This window comes from Solea senegalensis, linkage group LG11, assembly GCF_019176455.1.
Source record: "Solea senegalensis isolate Sse05_10M linkage group LG11, IFAPA_SoseM_1, whole genome shotgun sequence".
NCBI classification, from domain to species: domain Eukaryota; kingdom Metazoa; phylum Chordata; class Actinopteri; order Pleuronectiformes; family Soleidae; genus Solea; species Solea senegalensis.
This window is the reverse complement of record NC_058031.1, coordinates 5,419,250-5,436,046: the sequence shown is the minus strand read 5'-3', so window position 1 is coordinate 5,436,046 and position 16,797 is coordinate 5,419,250. Positions and strand designations below refer to the sequence as shown.

General features: G+C 41.5%; 2 protein-coding genes across 4 annotated transcripts; one reads left to right on the top strand and one right to left on the bottom strand.

The window, feature by feature from the left end:
* Positions 1 to 1,325: 1,325 nt before the first annotated feature.
* On the bottom strand, positions 1,326 to 6,680 carry LOC122777435 (ubiquitin-conjugating enzyme E2 variant 1-like). Of its 3 annotated transcripts, none has more exons than XM_044038678.1 (4): positions 6,608 to 6,680; positions 4,784 to 4,932; positions 3,997 to 4,122; positions 1,326 to 2,380 (listed from the first exon to the last, which is right to left on the bottom strand). In XM_044038678.1, the coding sequence occupies exons 1-4, from the start codon at positions 6,627 to 6,629 to the stop codon at positions 2,234 to 2,236; spliced, it is 444 nt and encodes a 147-aa protein (XP_043894613.1). In that variant the 5' UTR covers positions 6,630 to 6,680; the 3' UTR covers positions 1,326 to 2,233. The 3 variants fall into 3 exon arrangements, with proteins under 3 accessions (XP_043894613.1, XP_043894612.1, XP_043894611.1); XM_044038677.1 differs by lacking the exon at positions 6,608 to 6,680 and adding an exon at positions 6,353 to 6,558; XM_044038676.1 differs by lacking the exon at positions 6,608 to 6,680 and having other exon boundaries at positions 4,784 to 5,209.
* A 386-nt stretch (positions 6,681 to 7,066) lies between these two features.
* On the top strand, positions 7,067 to 10,991 carry slc52a3 (solute carrier family 52 member 3). Its single transcript, XM_044038675.1, has 5 exons — positions 7,067 to 7,421; positions 7,576 to 7,653; positions 8,574 to 9,664; positions 9,749 to 9,872; positions 10,101 to 10,991. Exons 3-5 carry the CDS (start codon positions 8,658 to 8,660, stop codon positions 10,308 to 10,310), a joined length of 1,341 nt encoding a protein of 446 aa, XP_043894610.1. The 5' UTR covers positions 7,067 to 7,421; positions 7,576 to 7,653; positions 8,574 to 8,657; the 3' UTR covers positions 10,311 to 10,991.
* The last annotated feature ends 5,806 nt before the right edge of the window (positions 10,992 to 16,797 follow it).

The window sequence follows — 16,797 nt, the reverse complement described above, 5'->3', positions numbered from 1 at the left end:
GGGCCAGAAAAGCTCTGCAGGTTTGTCCACCTCCACCTGCAGTAGGAGAACCCAGGGATGTGTCACAACAGAGGTAAAGAAGAAGCTGGATCATGAACGAGACTGTGACAACAATTAGGTCACAGCGTGAGAGGAAGAAAGGATCACCAAGGAGATTAGGCAGCAAGCGCTTTGAAACCTCCAAAAACATGATTTGACAGGCACCATGTTAAAGTTTTGATTCCAAAAGTTCAGAGGCTTCTATTGGATGACACCACCTGTCAATCACACTGGTGTCCAGTCATTCATGTCATGCTTTATTGCCTATTTACCTCTAGGTTTCTGCTATTGAGATTGATGAGTGTGAAATAGGCACATTTTTACACAGACCTCCATTAAAACACTTTTATTTTTTTTTAATATTGCAAAAAATCTATATATTTGTAATTCGGATTTGATCTACCTCTTTATCTGCTGGTGCCAATCCCAGCTGACAAAGGGCGAAAGGCAGGATACACATCACAGGGAATTTAGTGTCCAATTTGCAAAATCCCCAAATCATGTTTTTGGACTGTGGGAGGAAAACGGAGAAGTTATTTATTTTTTTATGAAAATAAATTCAAAAACTCAAAAATGAGAAATCGCACCAATTATGAAACATATCTCGAATACAAAATATATCCAAAAGAAATCACTAGGGGCAACAGTTCAGGATCATGCAAAGAACTTGTCCGGTATTTATTTTTAATACCCTAGGCTAATATAATATTAGCCCCTGGCACAATTTTTGTTTTTCTTACGTTTCACATTCTGTGCTTTTTATGTTTTTACTCTTTTTACTTTGTAAACTTTTGTTAGCAATCTGCTGAAATTGTGACATGTAATCTGTATATATGACACCTACTGCACACCTGTCTATCCTGGGACAGGGATCCCTCCTGTGTGGACCTTCCTGAAGTTCCTCCCATTTTGTCCCTCGATGTGGGGGTCTAAGGATAGAGGGGTGTACAGACTATAAAGCCCTTTGAGGCCAACTGCATTTGTGATGTTGTATAGAAATAAAATGTACTTAATATTTAGGGTGAGCTTAAAACAGTTTTAATTTTCATCGCAAGATATTCATCAAATGAGCACAGCTGATCATGTTGGTTGGGTTTTCAGAGATTTGAAGCTAAGCTGGACGTAGAAGTCCGTTTCCAAACACGTGGAAACGTATATATGTATATATATGTACATATATATACATATGTACATATATATACACGTGTATATATGTATATATATATGTATGTATATATATAAAGACTGCACATATGATCAATAATTGTGTGACACAAAGACACAAATGCATGAAAAGCATGAAGTAGGATTTATGAAGGAAGCGAAAAAAGAAAGACATGAAGAAGTTTCACAAGTCTGATTATTGTTCTGACAATACACTGGACCAAAGAGGTAGCTACGTTCAAGCATGGTTAAACTGGAACTTCTGTAGACCGACAGCAGATATGCATACTATGCTAATATGCATATAACAATCTGATATAATGGTGTAGCTAAAAAGTTCACTTTGGACAATCCATGTGAAACTAAGGTGACCATTACCAGGCACCTGAGCCATAATCACGTGAGTACTATCGGTGTACAAGCCAATGTCAACACACAATGACGAAAATATTTAATTCGATTGATGACGTAAGACATTCTTAACATCATTTGCCAAGTTATTTGATTATGGAATTTTATACGAGAAGGGTCATCTCCTGACAAAAAACACCAAACTCTAATGAACCATGGTCAGAGATGGTAAGTGGCAATTGCAATGTTACAAAAAGGCAACAGACAAAAGAGGTACACTCAATAAGATTATTTATGTTATTGTACAATCTGCATTTCTTTAACAAATAATAATAATAATAATTATAATAAAAAAAAGATTAGTAAGATGTACAGTATTCGAATGATCATATCTGGCGTGGACTGAGGACTCCACCTTGCCTAATCACATCAAGTCCACCCAGAGCTCCAGTGATGAGAGAAGGAGGGAGCGAGCGTGAGGCCTGGAATGGGTTTCATGACAGCTCATTTTGTCTGTGTATGTGTGTGTATGTGTGCTCAGCCATGGCGTAGACAGGATGTGGAATGTCACGTAGCTCATTATCGGAGTTAAGAGGATAAAAGCGTAACAGAAAGAGTTGGGTTGGGTGGGGAGGGGGAGAGAGAGAGGGAATGAGAAAAAGTTAAAAGAAGAGGGGGCTCAGTTGGAGTAGATCTGGCCCTCCGGTGGCTGAGGAAGCTTCATGTTTTCCTTGCACGTCATGAGCCGTCGCAGCTCCAGCAGCACTATCCGGATGCTGTAGGAGTTCTGCCACTTTGCCAGTGGAGTCACTGCGTGCATGTCAACCTGGACAACAGAGAACAAGAGAAGATGCACTCTGACAGTCCATCTCTGATTTTACATTTTGGGGCAAAATGTTAGACCAGAACTGAGTTACTACCTTTTAATTAGGGGTGGAACGGTTCATTAAAGAAAATCTGTCCCGTTCGGTACGCTTGTCACGGTTTGGGACACGTGTGTACCGTTGGGTTTATGACACGCAATGTAGCATAAGGATCCCAGTGGAGTTTTTTTTTCCCATTTGCTACAAGGAGGCGTGTACTGTTAAGTGCTGCAGGTCAGTTGCATAAATGTCAAGAGAAGACAGGAACCCCAACACGCGTTACTTATACTAGCAGCAACATTTCAAATATACTCCCGCATCTGCGGCGACATCACCCCAGTGTGACAGCACACGGAAGAGAGTCGGGTAAGCAACTTCTGCTCCCTGCAGTATTTAAACAGGCACTCGGTGAGAAGTCAGACCAAGCATAAGGAAAGCAATGGGGGTGTTTAAAGCGAAAGATATGCAGCCTCATGCTGTAGTGGAGGATGCAGGATTTCAGCACTTGAGCCGCGGTATAATATTCCATCCCGTTGTCACTTCAGCAACACAGTAATTTCTGAACTTTATGAAGAAATACAACAACAAATTGTCAAAGAATTGTCTGACACAGTTTACGTGGCTCTTACTACACAATATATAAATGTGTATATGCGGCTATGGCTCTCCTCTTACTGTTTCAAAATCTCTGGATTGTTACAATGATGTGCTTAATCCCTAATCAAGATGCCTCATTATTTCAGTTTTTGCATGATATGAAAAAAAAAACAACCGCACCGAAAACCGCGACCCCAAAACCGAGATATGAATCGAACCGCGGACTTTGTGAACCGTTTCACCCGTACTTTTAATCAAATAACTCGACTGATAAAGGTTTCTCTAAAATCCGATAAAATATATATATATATATATATATATAACAGTCTCATAATACAAACCCAACGAACGACACTTATGCCTCTCTAATCTGCATGTTGTGTCAGCACAGCAGTGCACCTTTACTGTATATTGTAAATAAGAAATGATGTATAAACGTCAACTAAATATTAAATTCAAGACAAAAACTGAATGTCAAATAAACTTGGATGATGTATTGCATGTAGCAACATTTATCAAGCTGGTGTAAACACATAATAAAGATCCAATTCATTAAATACTATGACAGTTACTATCCAATGCCAATAATCTCTGCATCTCTATTTAAAACATTACCAGAGGAGATTGAGTTTTTGGCTGCGTTTGTCTGGCAGCAGCATAACTTGAAAAGTGGAGTGAATTTTTTCAGGAATGTGAGTTATGTCCCCGAGAAAGACGTTATTTGATTTGAGTGGTTATATAGATTTGCAGATAAGGATCTGGATTCATGATAAAAAAAAAAAAGAAAGACAGATGAGGGTATTGACACTGGGAAACTGAGCTGTGTTCAGTAAGTTTTCCTCAAGGAATTTCTAGATTTTTTTTCTGCAGTTATGAGGAGACGCTTTTGGTGCTTTTTTGTGGTACACTGAGAATATCTAAAAATCGAACAGTTTTGTCTCAAAATGGGTAATTGATTTAGAACAGTAGCCAGTATACATACCACACCGTTGGAGCTGTGCACACCACTCAAGTTTATTTTTGTCACAAATCTGACAAATGGCGGAGACTCTGGGTATCCTGGCCCACATTCAACCTTCAGATTGTACATCCTGTTTTCATAGCTCGTCTGTGGACAGAGAACGTGAGAGGGCATGAGTTTTCTGTACAGCAGCGTCAGAAAACTGTAAAACAATATACAATGCAAGTAACAAATGTGAAAACAATGAAATAAAGTGCCGTCAATCCAAGTTGTGACTTATATTCAAACTCTGAATTGTCTGAGCTAGCTCTTGTCTGACTGAGGTTGTCACGGTAAAGGAATTTTCTCTGTGTTAAATTAAAGTAACTTAACACAGTAATATGCAATAGGGTTGCTAGAAAACTGTGAGGGGTGTGATGAACTACAAAAACGTGTGTATTTCCTGTGGATTCATAGTCACATCACATAGTTGATAGAGGAGATGGAGGCAGCAGTGGATCATCAACATCCTGTGTGCAGTGATGTAAAATCAGTGACTTTGGTGCAGAGCGTGAGATTACAATGCAATACAAATTTCAGTTTCCATTTAATGGCAAGAAAAAGCAGGACATATATTCTCATATACATATACAACATATATATTCATATATATTCACAGCAGTGAACAGCGAGTACACTACTGCGGTGTAGCCCAACGACAGCTGACGCTGCATCGATCAAAGCTCAGACCTGCTTACATGTTGTCCTGAAGGATGAGGAAAGTGCATGAACATTAAAGTGTTAAAAAAATAAAATTTGCTCCACTCACCCTTGGAGGGCCAATGATGACCCCTCTCCACCGTGTCAAGGTCATGTCATCATCATCCTCCAGACCCCAGCTGACTGTCCCATCTCCCACACCTTTCTGGCCTTCCTCCAACTCTTCCAAGAGCCGGAAATTGCGAGGAACTTTAACACCTGTGTGTGTGGCCAAACACATCAAGCTCGCCATTGAAACGACTCGCAGAAATAAATGTATGAGCTTTCAACGCGTGATTTGCTCAGAAGCGATGAATATGGTTATGGCTTCTTTTCTCCTGAAAAGAGATCTTTTTAAGGACGCAGGAACAACGTGTCTTGCCCAAGAACACAATGGCAAGTAGACTAGCAGAGTAGTCGTACCCACATGTGGCTCGGAGTTCTACAGAAAAATAGAACTCCTCTATATTAGGGATGGGAATCAGTATTGATAATGATCTGGTCTGATAATGGTTAAAATCACTGGATCAGATATGGGACAGATAACAATGTAAAATTTGATACAATACACATATATGTATCTATATATATATATATATATATATATATATATATATATATATATATATATATATATATATATATATACATATATATACATATATATATATATATAGATATAGATATATATATACACACACACACACACACATATATAAGCACAGACAGTAAAAACGTTTTTAAAAAGACATTTTAATTTTGGGCTGTTTTTAGAATTATGTCTTTGAAAAGACTCAACACAAATGTGTTGTTAACAGCTTCATTCATAGCTCAAAAAATGGTCTAAATTAACAGCATCAGACTAATATTATCAGTAGACACTCAAGTTTGTAATATTGGTATGGGACACAAAAGAGTGGTATCTTCCCATAACTACTCTATGTCACATGGCAAACTTAGCCAGAGTGGACACTGATATGGCTCTGTAGATTTATTGTTTTTAAAGGTGTTGTTGTGTTAACGGTCCAGTGTGTAAAAATTAGAGACATCTAACGGTGAGACTGCAGATTGCAACAAATCTGCCTAATGCGTCAGGGGGAAAAATTTATTTATTTCTGGCAGCAGTCTGATCAAGTGCAAAGACACGAATGATATGAGATTTCATCAGTCTCTCTTTTAATGTTATTCCCCTGATTTAATGAACATCTGGCTCCAGCAGTGCTGCATCATTTGGCCTCTGCAGTGAGATATGATGCTGCAGCCGCATTGAGCCATGCAAACACAGCCGCGCTGCCAGCTGATGCAGCAGTCGGGCTCGGGGTGCCTCCTCTAAAACGCTGGGTCACGGTTTCTCGACTAACTGAGAGTCGCAAAAAATGTTGAATTGTTTACAACCACATCACCCAATCTTCAACATGCACCAAGACCGAACGTGAACTCAACACTATTTGATTGAGTTTTATTTTAATGTCAATGACCAAATTTTCCAAACATCCGCTGTCTTGAGTCGCTAACCCGTTATTCCGCAAATGATCACCCGAACACAACGGCGGTGGTGCTACGGTTCACTAGCGTCAGCGCAGATCACTGTTCCTATGTTCATTAAATAAAAGCCAACATCTGCGTATGAAATACTCACAGACGACATGCATTTCCTCTTATCGACTGTCAGACTGCCATGTCCTTCCATTCAACTCAACTTACGTTAGCTTAGCTTCCTATTCATTCTCTTCGGCAGCTGCAGCTCTGCGTTAGCATGTAACTTTTACTCGCAGCAGGCGCGTTAGTGGACAGTTAACTTTAGCACAAACACTGACAGCTAAACCGCGAACACTGACTGAGCCAACAATTCAACGACAGACATTTACGGTTATTAATTTCTCTAAGACATTACCTGATCCGGCGGCGACCGCCATCTTGTCGCTACTAGGCGGGCACGCGCACGTAGCTTTGCTATAGTGGCTAACGGCGCGGTCGCGTGCACAGTCCCTTCCTCTGATGTGAAACAGAGCCGTTTTAATATTTGTTTTGACTATCTGAAATGATCTATTTCAGATCATGTGTGACGTCATTTACACTAATCGTGATTTAATTGTGACGAGAATGAATTGTGTAGTTGGAAACATCTGTGACGTCATTCTGACAAGTCAAAATTACAGTTTTTCAGTTACAGTTATCTGTAGACCCCTCATACAAATGAATGGCAAAGGTGACGTCATTCTGATTAGTATAAACTGAATTACGGATGAGTATCATCTTTTGTTTGTACTGCAGTAACACTTAAGGCCAGTAGGCGGCACAAGCATATCTCAGACGGGTTTTCATTGGTCTCCCGTGCTCCCGGTTTCTTAGAGGATTTGTGGACATGTAGTTATACATTATGTGTCTGTGTCTGTGTGTTCAGACTTTACGTACTTATGTAGTACGTAAAGGGGACGTTAACTTTGTCCTGTTTAATTATCCGTTAAGAATAAAGAAAAGTTAAAAACCTACTATCATTTTTCGATTTTAGTCATTATAACAGATGAGCACGTTGGACATATCCTTCCGCACCTCCCCCTGCTGAGTCTGGATGGGTGTGGAAACAGGAAACTTCTTCCTAGGGCACTTTTACTTTCTTTACTTGAACAGGCATTGAGGTAAAAACTGTCAAGTGGATATCGAGGAGCCTCACTGACGTGACCTAATAACAACGTGGGTGCAGCAAGGTAAAAGCTCACTGCCCTCTGCTATCTAGTGCTGCTGATCAGTGGCTGCGGTGGACCCTGACCTACCCAGGAGCCATGTGATTTTCATCAGAGTGTGTGTGTGTGTGCGTGTGTGTGTGTGTGTGTGTGTGTGTGTGTGTGTGTGAGACAACAGTCAAGAGAGATCTGTCACTGACTTCTACAGAAGATGACAGCAAGACGTCTCCAACACCTCCAGGGACTGAAGACACTTGTAAGTACATTCCCTCGCCTTAAATGAAGCTTATTTGCTGCATTATTGTATGGTAAACACCCCAAACAACATTTATACTTGGACCACATTGTCTCAAATATGATATCATGTGATCACACTGTTTAGCACAACAGGTTCCTGTTTTTTTTCCTCCACAGCAGCACTAGTGTCGGCTATCTTGAATAGAAATGACAAATCATATGATTGGGGTTTACAACATTTTATGACTTGTTTTGTCCTTCATTATGAGATTAGTGTGGGCAGATACAGATGCAGGGAAGTGCATATGGTGCTTGTGAAAAGGATGTGAAGACTGTATCAGCTGCTTGATTCATGTCTGCTCAACCTATCTGAGAAGTGATGCTGGTTTTTCTATCAAGGCAATCATTGATCTATGAGCGAAAGACTCTTGTCCTTGTCTTGCTTTAAAGGTCCATTTTGTTACATTTAGGATGGTTTACTGGCAGAAGTTGAATATACTACCTCATAAGTATGTTTGCACAAGTGGATAATTGCTGTAAAGTACAACTTGTAGCCTTAGAATAAGCCTTTTCCTGGAGGCCTTGCTTTATATTAACGTTATTGTCGTTATCAATTAATCTTGATTATTTTCCTGATTACTTCAATTCAATTAGATGTATTTGTGTAGCACTAGCACCAAATCACAACGTACATTATCTCAAAGCACTGTACATAGTAAGGCTAAAATCTTAACAATATAATAGAGAGCAGAAAGAAAATCTCTGACAGAACCAGACTCAAAGATGTGCGGCCATCTGCCTCGACCGGTTGGGATGAAAGGAAAAATGGGGGACAGAGGAGAGGTGGAGGAGAGAAAGAACAAGAGGGAGCTGAGATATAACTTTCACTGCTCATTTTTGTTAAAATAATGCTTCTGCCTTAATTTTTTGTTTCTGTAGGCACTACACACATCGGAATCAAATCCATTTGGTCAGACTGTTTAGTCTTCTTCGGGGGTTTCATCAGACTCACCCAATTTCAGAATGGCCCTGCTCATCCATATACTGGCCTGTGCCTTTGGTCTGGGCTCTTGGGTGGCAGTAAATGGCCTGTGGGTGGAACTACCACTCATCGTCAATACTCTCCCCGAGGGCTGGGATCTCCCCTCATACCTGACTGTCATCATCCAACTGGCCAACGTGGGACCTCTGCTGGTCACTCTCATGCATAAACTGTGCCCGGGTCGTCTAAAAGAGAATGTTGTCATTTACACTATCCTCTCCATTGGTATCCTGGCCTGCATCTTGCTGGTCTTCTTCTGGCACAAGACTACGATTGTGGCCGGGGGAACATATAGCACTGCCTTTTTCATCCTTACCTTCTTTCTGTCGTTGGTCGATTGCACCTCTTCAGTCACCTTCCTGCCTTTCATGATGCATCTCCCAGCCAACTACATCACAACGTTTTATATCGGGGAAGGGTTAAGTGGTTTAGTTCCTGGCATCATTGCTCTGGCACAAGGCGTGGGCATCGCCAAGTGTGTCAACTCCTCTCAGACTGTGGCAAATAACACGGGCGAGGATGTGTGGTTCTTACAAACAGAGTATCTCTCTCCAAACTTTTCCACAGAGGTATTTTTTGTCTTCCTAACGGTCATGATGTGCATAAGCCTGGCTGCATTTGTCGCATTGAACAGGCTCCCCCGAACAGCCGAGCCGTCCACTGAAAATCTTGTGCCAGACACTGGGGCGTCTGTCAGCTCTGGCCTGGATAACCCTGGAGTGGAGGCTGAAGGAGAGGCTGTGAAAGGCCAGAGTGAGGGTGCAGCTCAGAGCAGGCCTCTGCTGGATGGTCCAGAACACTCCTTGTACCAGATGATCTTCATCTATCTTATGGTGGTGTGGATTAATGCCGCCACCAACGGCCTGCTGCCGTCTGTGCAGACATACTCCTGTATGCCCTATGGGAACCTTGCCTTTCACCTCTCTGCTGCTTTGGCTTCAGTGGCTAACCCAATGGCATGCACCATTGCAACATTCTTCCAAAACAGGTACAATTTTATTATTATCATGAGTTTGTATCATTTAGTTTTTGTTTATCTTATCTCTAGAAAACAATTGCTGTTTGTTTACAGGTCACTGGTGTTCCTTGGTTTACTGACAACATTAGGGACAGGATTTGGCAGCTATAACATGGCTATGGCAGCTATGAGTCCATGTCCATTGCTTCAGGGGACTGTGATCGGAGAGGTGGTCATTGTAAGTAAAAGAAGCTTACTAACATGTATCTGTGGCTTGAGTGGGGAAACAATTGTGGCAAAGTTCAACTCCGCCTTTATAGAACACCTGAGTGTTGCACAACTGTGCTTCCTTTCATAATGGGTGACTTGGTAACTTTGGCTTTTTGGTCTGTCGCTAAGGTTTCAGCAGGCGTGCAGATCATTCAGGTTACGTGCTGAGTCTTTTCTCTTCTTGTGCTCTCACCAGGTGCTTTCATGGCTCCTCTTCACTGGAACACTGTCTTACGTCAAAGTAATGGTGGGCGTCATTCTGAGAGACCGGAGCCACAGTGCCCTGGTTTGGTGTGGAGCCGTAACACAGATGGGCTCTCTCGTCGGCTCACTCACCATGTTTCCACTGGTAAATGTTTACCGGCTCTTTAAGCCGGGAGACTTTTGTAACACTTACTGTCCTTAATGGCTTTTTAATCTGGGAACCACGGCACTGGAAGGCACCTGGAGACGCACGCAAATCATGCCATTGTTCTTATTTAGGTGGTTGCCAAGAGTTTACTGAAACGACTGACACAGTTCTCATGGGGGGGCGATGAAGGGGCCAGTGAATTTAGCTTAGTAGCAGAACGACTAGAGAGCAGCACATGCTGCCATGTATTTTTTCCCATCCCCTCTCACACCTATTAAAATCCGCCTGTCAACACCACTTAAACTTGTACTTTCTCTGTTTAATCTGATTACAAACTAAAACACATAAAAAACTGCTTGTGAAATAAGTAACATGTTAACTTGTGCTTTTATGAGGAGTAGTTTTCCTATAACATATATTATGTTATGTGTATTAAGTAATGATTTTTATATTTTACATATTTTTGCAGATTTAACTTCCTAAACCGTGTTTGCACTTAATTAATGTCTAAGTTTATTAAATATAGTAAATTCATTTTTCATATTTGCCTTTGCCTCTTGTGCTTTGCAGCGTCCATGAAACTATTTCAGTTCATTGTCCACTAGGTGGCCCCAGCACACTTCTAACATCAGTTTTTCCCCACACTGCAGAAGCCACCACCAATCCTGGCCCATAAAATATGTGTATTCTGCCTTCATGTGAAAATTAAATAAAATACAAATGATGACGTTTAAACACCTGTTCTATGGGATATTTAGCTTCAAACCAAATCCATGCAAATATAAAATGAGAAACAGTCATAAAAAATAAGTTTTACCTCTCTGAATATGACAAAAGTGATAAAAGTGCATTGTTTGTATATGAGAATGCAAACAATATGACACAACGGTAAATATATCTATGTATGATGTAATTACCTATTATGTCTCTCAAAATGCTGAAAAAATTTGTGTGATATACTCACAGATTGTCAGTGAAATACATGGTTAATTGTTAATCTTCTGTTATTGGACACTTCACTAATTCAGAGGGAAATATTTTTTGCCTTTATAGATATAATACACTATGATGTTTTATCAAGTAGTATAGTAGTCTTGTTAAATAGCAATAATATTGTGCACATGATTCTAAAAAGGGGTCTAAAGTACCACTGACACGACATTTTAATGTTACTACATTTACATTAAAGCTCTTAAAGCAGGACTTTTTTCACCACACCTGTCGACGGATTATAACACAGTGCAACAGATAGCTTCATTTTCAATTAAACTGGTGATTGTGAGCTTCTCGAAGGCAGCATTTATTACAGGTTATGCTAATGTTATTGCCCAGTTACTGTAATTTATTGTCATGCGATGCATGGACGTGTCTTGCTGCAGCACCTTTTGGAATTCTAATTTAAATGTTTGTCGTAATGAACCACCGATAGATTAACATATAACCAACTAGTCACATGAAGGTGATAACAATGAGCCAGAAACCAGATGGCAGGAGACGATGATGCTGTGTATGTCTGGATCAAGCCTTCATAATCGCCTTCAGAGATGCTGCTGCACATCCACCAAGGAAGACGGGAGAGATGCTGGTCATCCATGGGAGCTGGAGGATGGCTACCCCGCCAGCAGCTGTTCCCTCTCTCTGCCCCCCATAACCTTCAGAAGGAGAGCGAGAGGTTCCCTGGCCTGGGTCTGTAGGGAAGCACAGGGAGGAGGGAGAGAAGGGCTCTAATTACTGATGCTCAGCAGGGGCCATTGGCTGTTGCTCCTGCCGCTGGTCACTTGGGAGCCTCCATGACCCCAGCACTGAGTAAAAACAAAAAAGATAAGGAAGGGAAAATGGGGCCACAATTAGCCCTATGTAGATAAGGAAGATAAGGAAGGGAAAATGGGGCCACAATTAGCCCTATGTAGCCTCCAGGGCCTGAGATCAGTGGAGGATGAGAGCAGATGGGACTTTCTCACTTGGATTTGTTGAATCTACAATGCAGCATGTGTAAGCTGTACACAAATCACTGTGCTCAGTAGATGATGCACATTTGAAAATATATGGGCTTGTATGAAATCTGAATCACCCCCGTGTGTTAAATATTTCTATTTTTGTCACGAAACCAAAAAAGAATCTGCATGAAAGTGTCCACCTGAATGTGAATACTGATCTCTTGTTGCCAACATGACCTTGAGTGCTTACATGTAATCAAAGCGATTCTCTCTCAGCTTCATTAGCTGAGCTCCTTGATTGGCTCAGGGCTTTTGTGTCTGGGATAAAACAAAGAAAGAAAAGTGTATCGTTTTTCCTGCAAGTGTCAGATGGTCCCATATCGCTGCTCCAGCTGGACAGGAGGGGCTGCGGCCACCTGGATGCTGCACCCGCTCCTGTGAGATCCTGTAGTCTCCTCTGCCATGTGAAGACTCCACTTACTACGCCACTGAGAGGTCCATCTGCTCAGGACGACACCTCCCAAAGAGCACACTCCCCCACTCTCCCCCACTCCACCTCAGCTCCCCTCCCTGCAGCCGTTCTCCCTGCCTCTCAGCTAAATGAGCAGCGTGTCAAAGGGAAGGAGGATTTACCCTTCCTGTAACTGGATAAGAGAGTGAATTCACAACACCGCAATGCAATGAATGAACGAACTCACCTCCGCTCCGGCAGTCGGGCTGCTGAATCGACAGATATGTCACCTGTGTCTGACTTTGCACGATCCCGCCGCTGTGATGCATGAGTGCAGGGCTGTCTGAGCAGCTTGTAAACCTCTGACGGAGCACGGCAGGAGCACGGCCACACTAAAGGAAAGGAAAAGCAGGTCAACAATAACAAAGCAACGCGACGGAAATTGTGAAAATTTCGCTTGGGTAAACCCGCAGGCCGACAGATTTTGGCAGCTGATGTTCGGGTGAACAGCTTGTGGGTAAACCAATTGCTGATGCATGCAGACGATCCGCAGCTCAGACAGCATCTCGCAGCCTCTCTCCCATCAATTTCCACCCACACCTCATTTAATAAATGCTGTCTGTTTATTCAAAATTGAATGTGACAGGCCTATGTCATTCCACTATCATGTCTTGGAGCAGACAGTGATGCACACAGGCCCCCTCCCTAGTTTCCATCAGCAGGTATTGATGTTGCTTTAATGAAGTGCCTAGCACTCCACCCTAGGAAGAGACAAGTCTGTCAGCATATGTAAATGCTTCCTGCCTGTCATTGTTGTGGAGGGTTCAGCATGGGTCAGCATAGATTCCCCCTCTGGGAACCCTTTGTTCTGGGGCCCGACTGTGCCACATGAGGGGACCAATTACAGTGCTGCGCAGCAGGACGGGGTGCAAACTTGTTACCCTGCTGTAGTGAGCTAATTATTACCTTCACACTGGGTAGTAAAGAGCCAGTGCATCATGGATGGGAAACAAAAGCTAGCATATACTGAATGCTCACGGCTTCTAAATAAAGATAAGGCATTTTCTTTACCTGGAATTAGTTTATATTAATCACATCATTATCACAGTTTGGGGGAAAAGGTCATCCTAATTTCCCAGCCATAAATAGCCACTGAACTACATAAATCCCAATGGAAATCCCGTGCATTGTCAATGCAAAGGCAATTTACAAGCTACGGGCTGCCAGCCACATAACCTTGATGTGGTGTCAAGAAATGATTTATGAAAATGCATCTTGCTCTCGCTGTCCCGGGTGAGTCCTGACCAGACCTGCAGTGTTGACACAAAGCCCGTACTGCCCGGCCAAGAGGCACTCACTGAATTATCAGTCTTATCACAACATCTCAATGGGCTTTTGTTTCCAGTTCCTGGTGAGATATTGGCAGTCTGTTTCTCATCAAGGAGCGCCACAAAGTGTTTCAGCTGACACACAAAAAAATGCTTTATGTCAGTGCTGGTCAATGAAAATAGACCTTGGGTATTTGATGACAAGTAATAATGAGTAAAGCCCTTTTCACACTAAAATCCATGAATGTCATTTTTAAAACGAAGGTGAACCTGCTACAAAAGGTGATTAACGGCACTCTCCTTACTATATATACAGTATAACCTATTCAACCAGGTAAGAAAAGTCTCATTGAGATTAAAATCTCTTTTTCAAGAGAGACCTGTCCAAGACGGCAGCATCAGTACACAATACAGAAAACAACCACCACAACACAAGCAAACAAGCAAATCACTAATTATATATATAGATCTAAACGTTAGCAGCTACATCCATTAAAATTGAAGTTAAATGAAGTCACGTGAAATACAAAAAATATTGAGCACTGTCTGAAGTTTTAAAAAGTAATGATTGCTCCAAACATTCATCATTAATGGCCTTAGGCTTAGCTTTGCACCAATGGCCTTGGTCTTAGCTTTGCAACAGAAATGACACCAGAATTTGCTGTGCTGCCATAAATTGAAGCAGACGAAGAACATGCTCATCTGGGTTTTGCAATGAATTACAAATGACTCGCATTGCTGCAGTTTTTTGCATGTTATGACTTTTTTTTTACTTTTACGTAAGTATTAACTATTTTTAATTTAACATAAAATAAATAAAGGAAATTCATGCACCGGAAACTTTGGCAGTGAACTATGAGGTCAGGTGAACGATGAGGTCAGGTGAACGATGAAGACAGGTGAACGATGAGGACAGGTGAACGATGAGGACAGGTGAATGATGAGGACAGATGAACGATGAGGACAGATGAACAATGAGGACAGGTGAACGATGAGGATAGATGAACGATGAGGACAGGTGAACGATGAGGACAGATGAACGATGAGGACAGGTGAACAATGAGGACAGATGAACGATGAAGACAGATGAATGATAAGGAGAGGTGAACGATGAGGACATGTGAATAATGAAGACAGGTGAACGATGAGGACAGGTGAACAATGAGGACAGGTGAACGATGAGGACAGGTGAACAGGCACTAATTTAGGTGAGTAAGTGAGCCAGTCAAAGCATTTGTGACCTTTGACCCATTTTGACGGATACATTATGAGTTTACATAATTTTGTCAGCACTTTAATTTGTAAAGGTTTGATTTAATTAAAAAACAATTCATGTGAGATGTGTGTCCCCTTGTCCTTTTCACACGATACAAGAAAGAACCCCGCTTACTCTGAGTAGATTTTAAACAAGCTACTTTTACTTGTACTAAAGTAAAATGATATCAAAATAGTGGTACTTTTACTTGAGTAGAATATTTCAGGACTCATACCACATGGGTAAACTTCAACAGAGGGTGTATGTTAGGACAAAATATCAAAACCACCATTTGATGCATATGGAAGCCCTTCCCATCGTGTTATTAGCCCCCTTTCTCTTACGTTCGTCCAACCTATTCATCTCCTCCTACTCCTGCCCACCCCCCCAGTGACCAGCCCAGCTGCTAGGGGCTACCAGTCCCCCTCGTGTGTGGGGCCAGTCAAGTGGAAAATGGCTGCTGCCGAGAGAGCCCACTTTAGAGAGCCATCATCCTTTGAAGGGGCATGATGGCCTTTGACAGCCACAGCGTTAGCACGGAGCCCACACGGACACATTACCGCTATTATCGTGTTTACTAAAGCAAAAGCAGAGGAGAGCGGATCAAGGAGAGACACTGGGTGCGGATGTTTGAGTCTGTGTGTAGTGCTCTGTGCTCGTCTGATCCACGCCGCGGTGGCATTGTGGGGGAAACATGACATGGGATCACTCATAGCCAGGTGGAGATTGTGTTCCAACATGTCAGTCAAGCTTTTAGCGAAAGAATGTATTCGGTGTGATGATGTGTTGTTGTTTGCCTTACGCCGTCTTATCTGGCTTCACTTAAACTACCTGTGCCTCAGTCAGATTATGCAGCTCACATAACTCCTGTTCTCACAGTTTTTTCTCAGATGCTTTGGCACGAAATGCCAAATAAAAACGGTAATACGCACAATCTTTTATGCATTTCCTCGTCCTAGCTGTCAGATGTACACATGCCTTGAAGTTGATTCAAAAAGATTTGTTCTATCAGAGAGTCTTGAGTTGATGCTGCAAACTTAAAATAGTTGCTAAAAATACAGTTGCTTAGAACTGTTGCTTATTTACACTTCTAATAGTGGCATTATAATTCATCTGGAGTAAAGCTATTCACTGTCTTTAGTCCTGTCTTCAATAATATTAATAATACATTTTGTGAGGCTTGTTTCAAAACAAAGTTAGAAAGTGCTTTACAGGTTTAAAGGCTGTATAAATTTACAATTTAAATGCAAACCACATATCCAAAATCCAAAAGTTGGAAAATGAAATAAAAACCAAAATCTCTAATTTGTTCATTCAAGTTAACCTTATAACAGCTGAAAGGACAAAGAAAAGATTTTATGAGCTTTCGCTGACAAAGTTAATTCTCTTTGTTAAGAATGAACAGATTTAGAGATTGATGCCTGCAACACACCATTAAAAAATGCTTTACTAATGTCCATTTTCCCCAAAAAACAAGCTGAAACATGGACTCATCTGACCACAGAACACGTTTCCAATCTCATGAAGTCCATTTTTGATGACAATCAGAAAAGGTTTCTGCACAAAATGG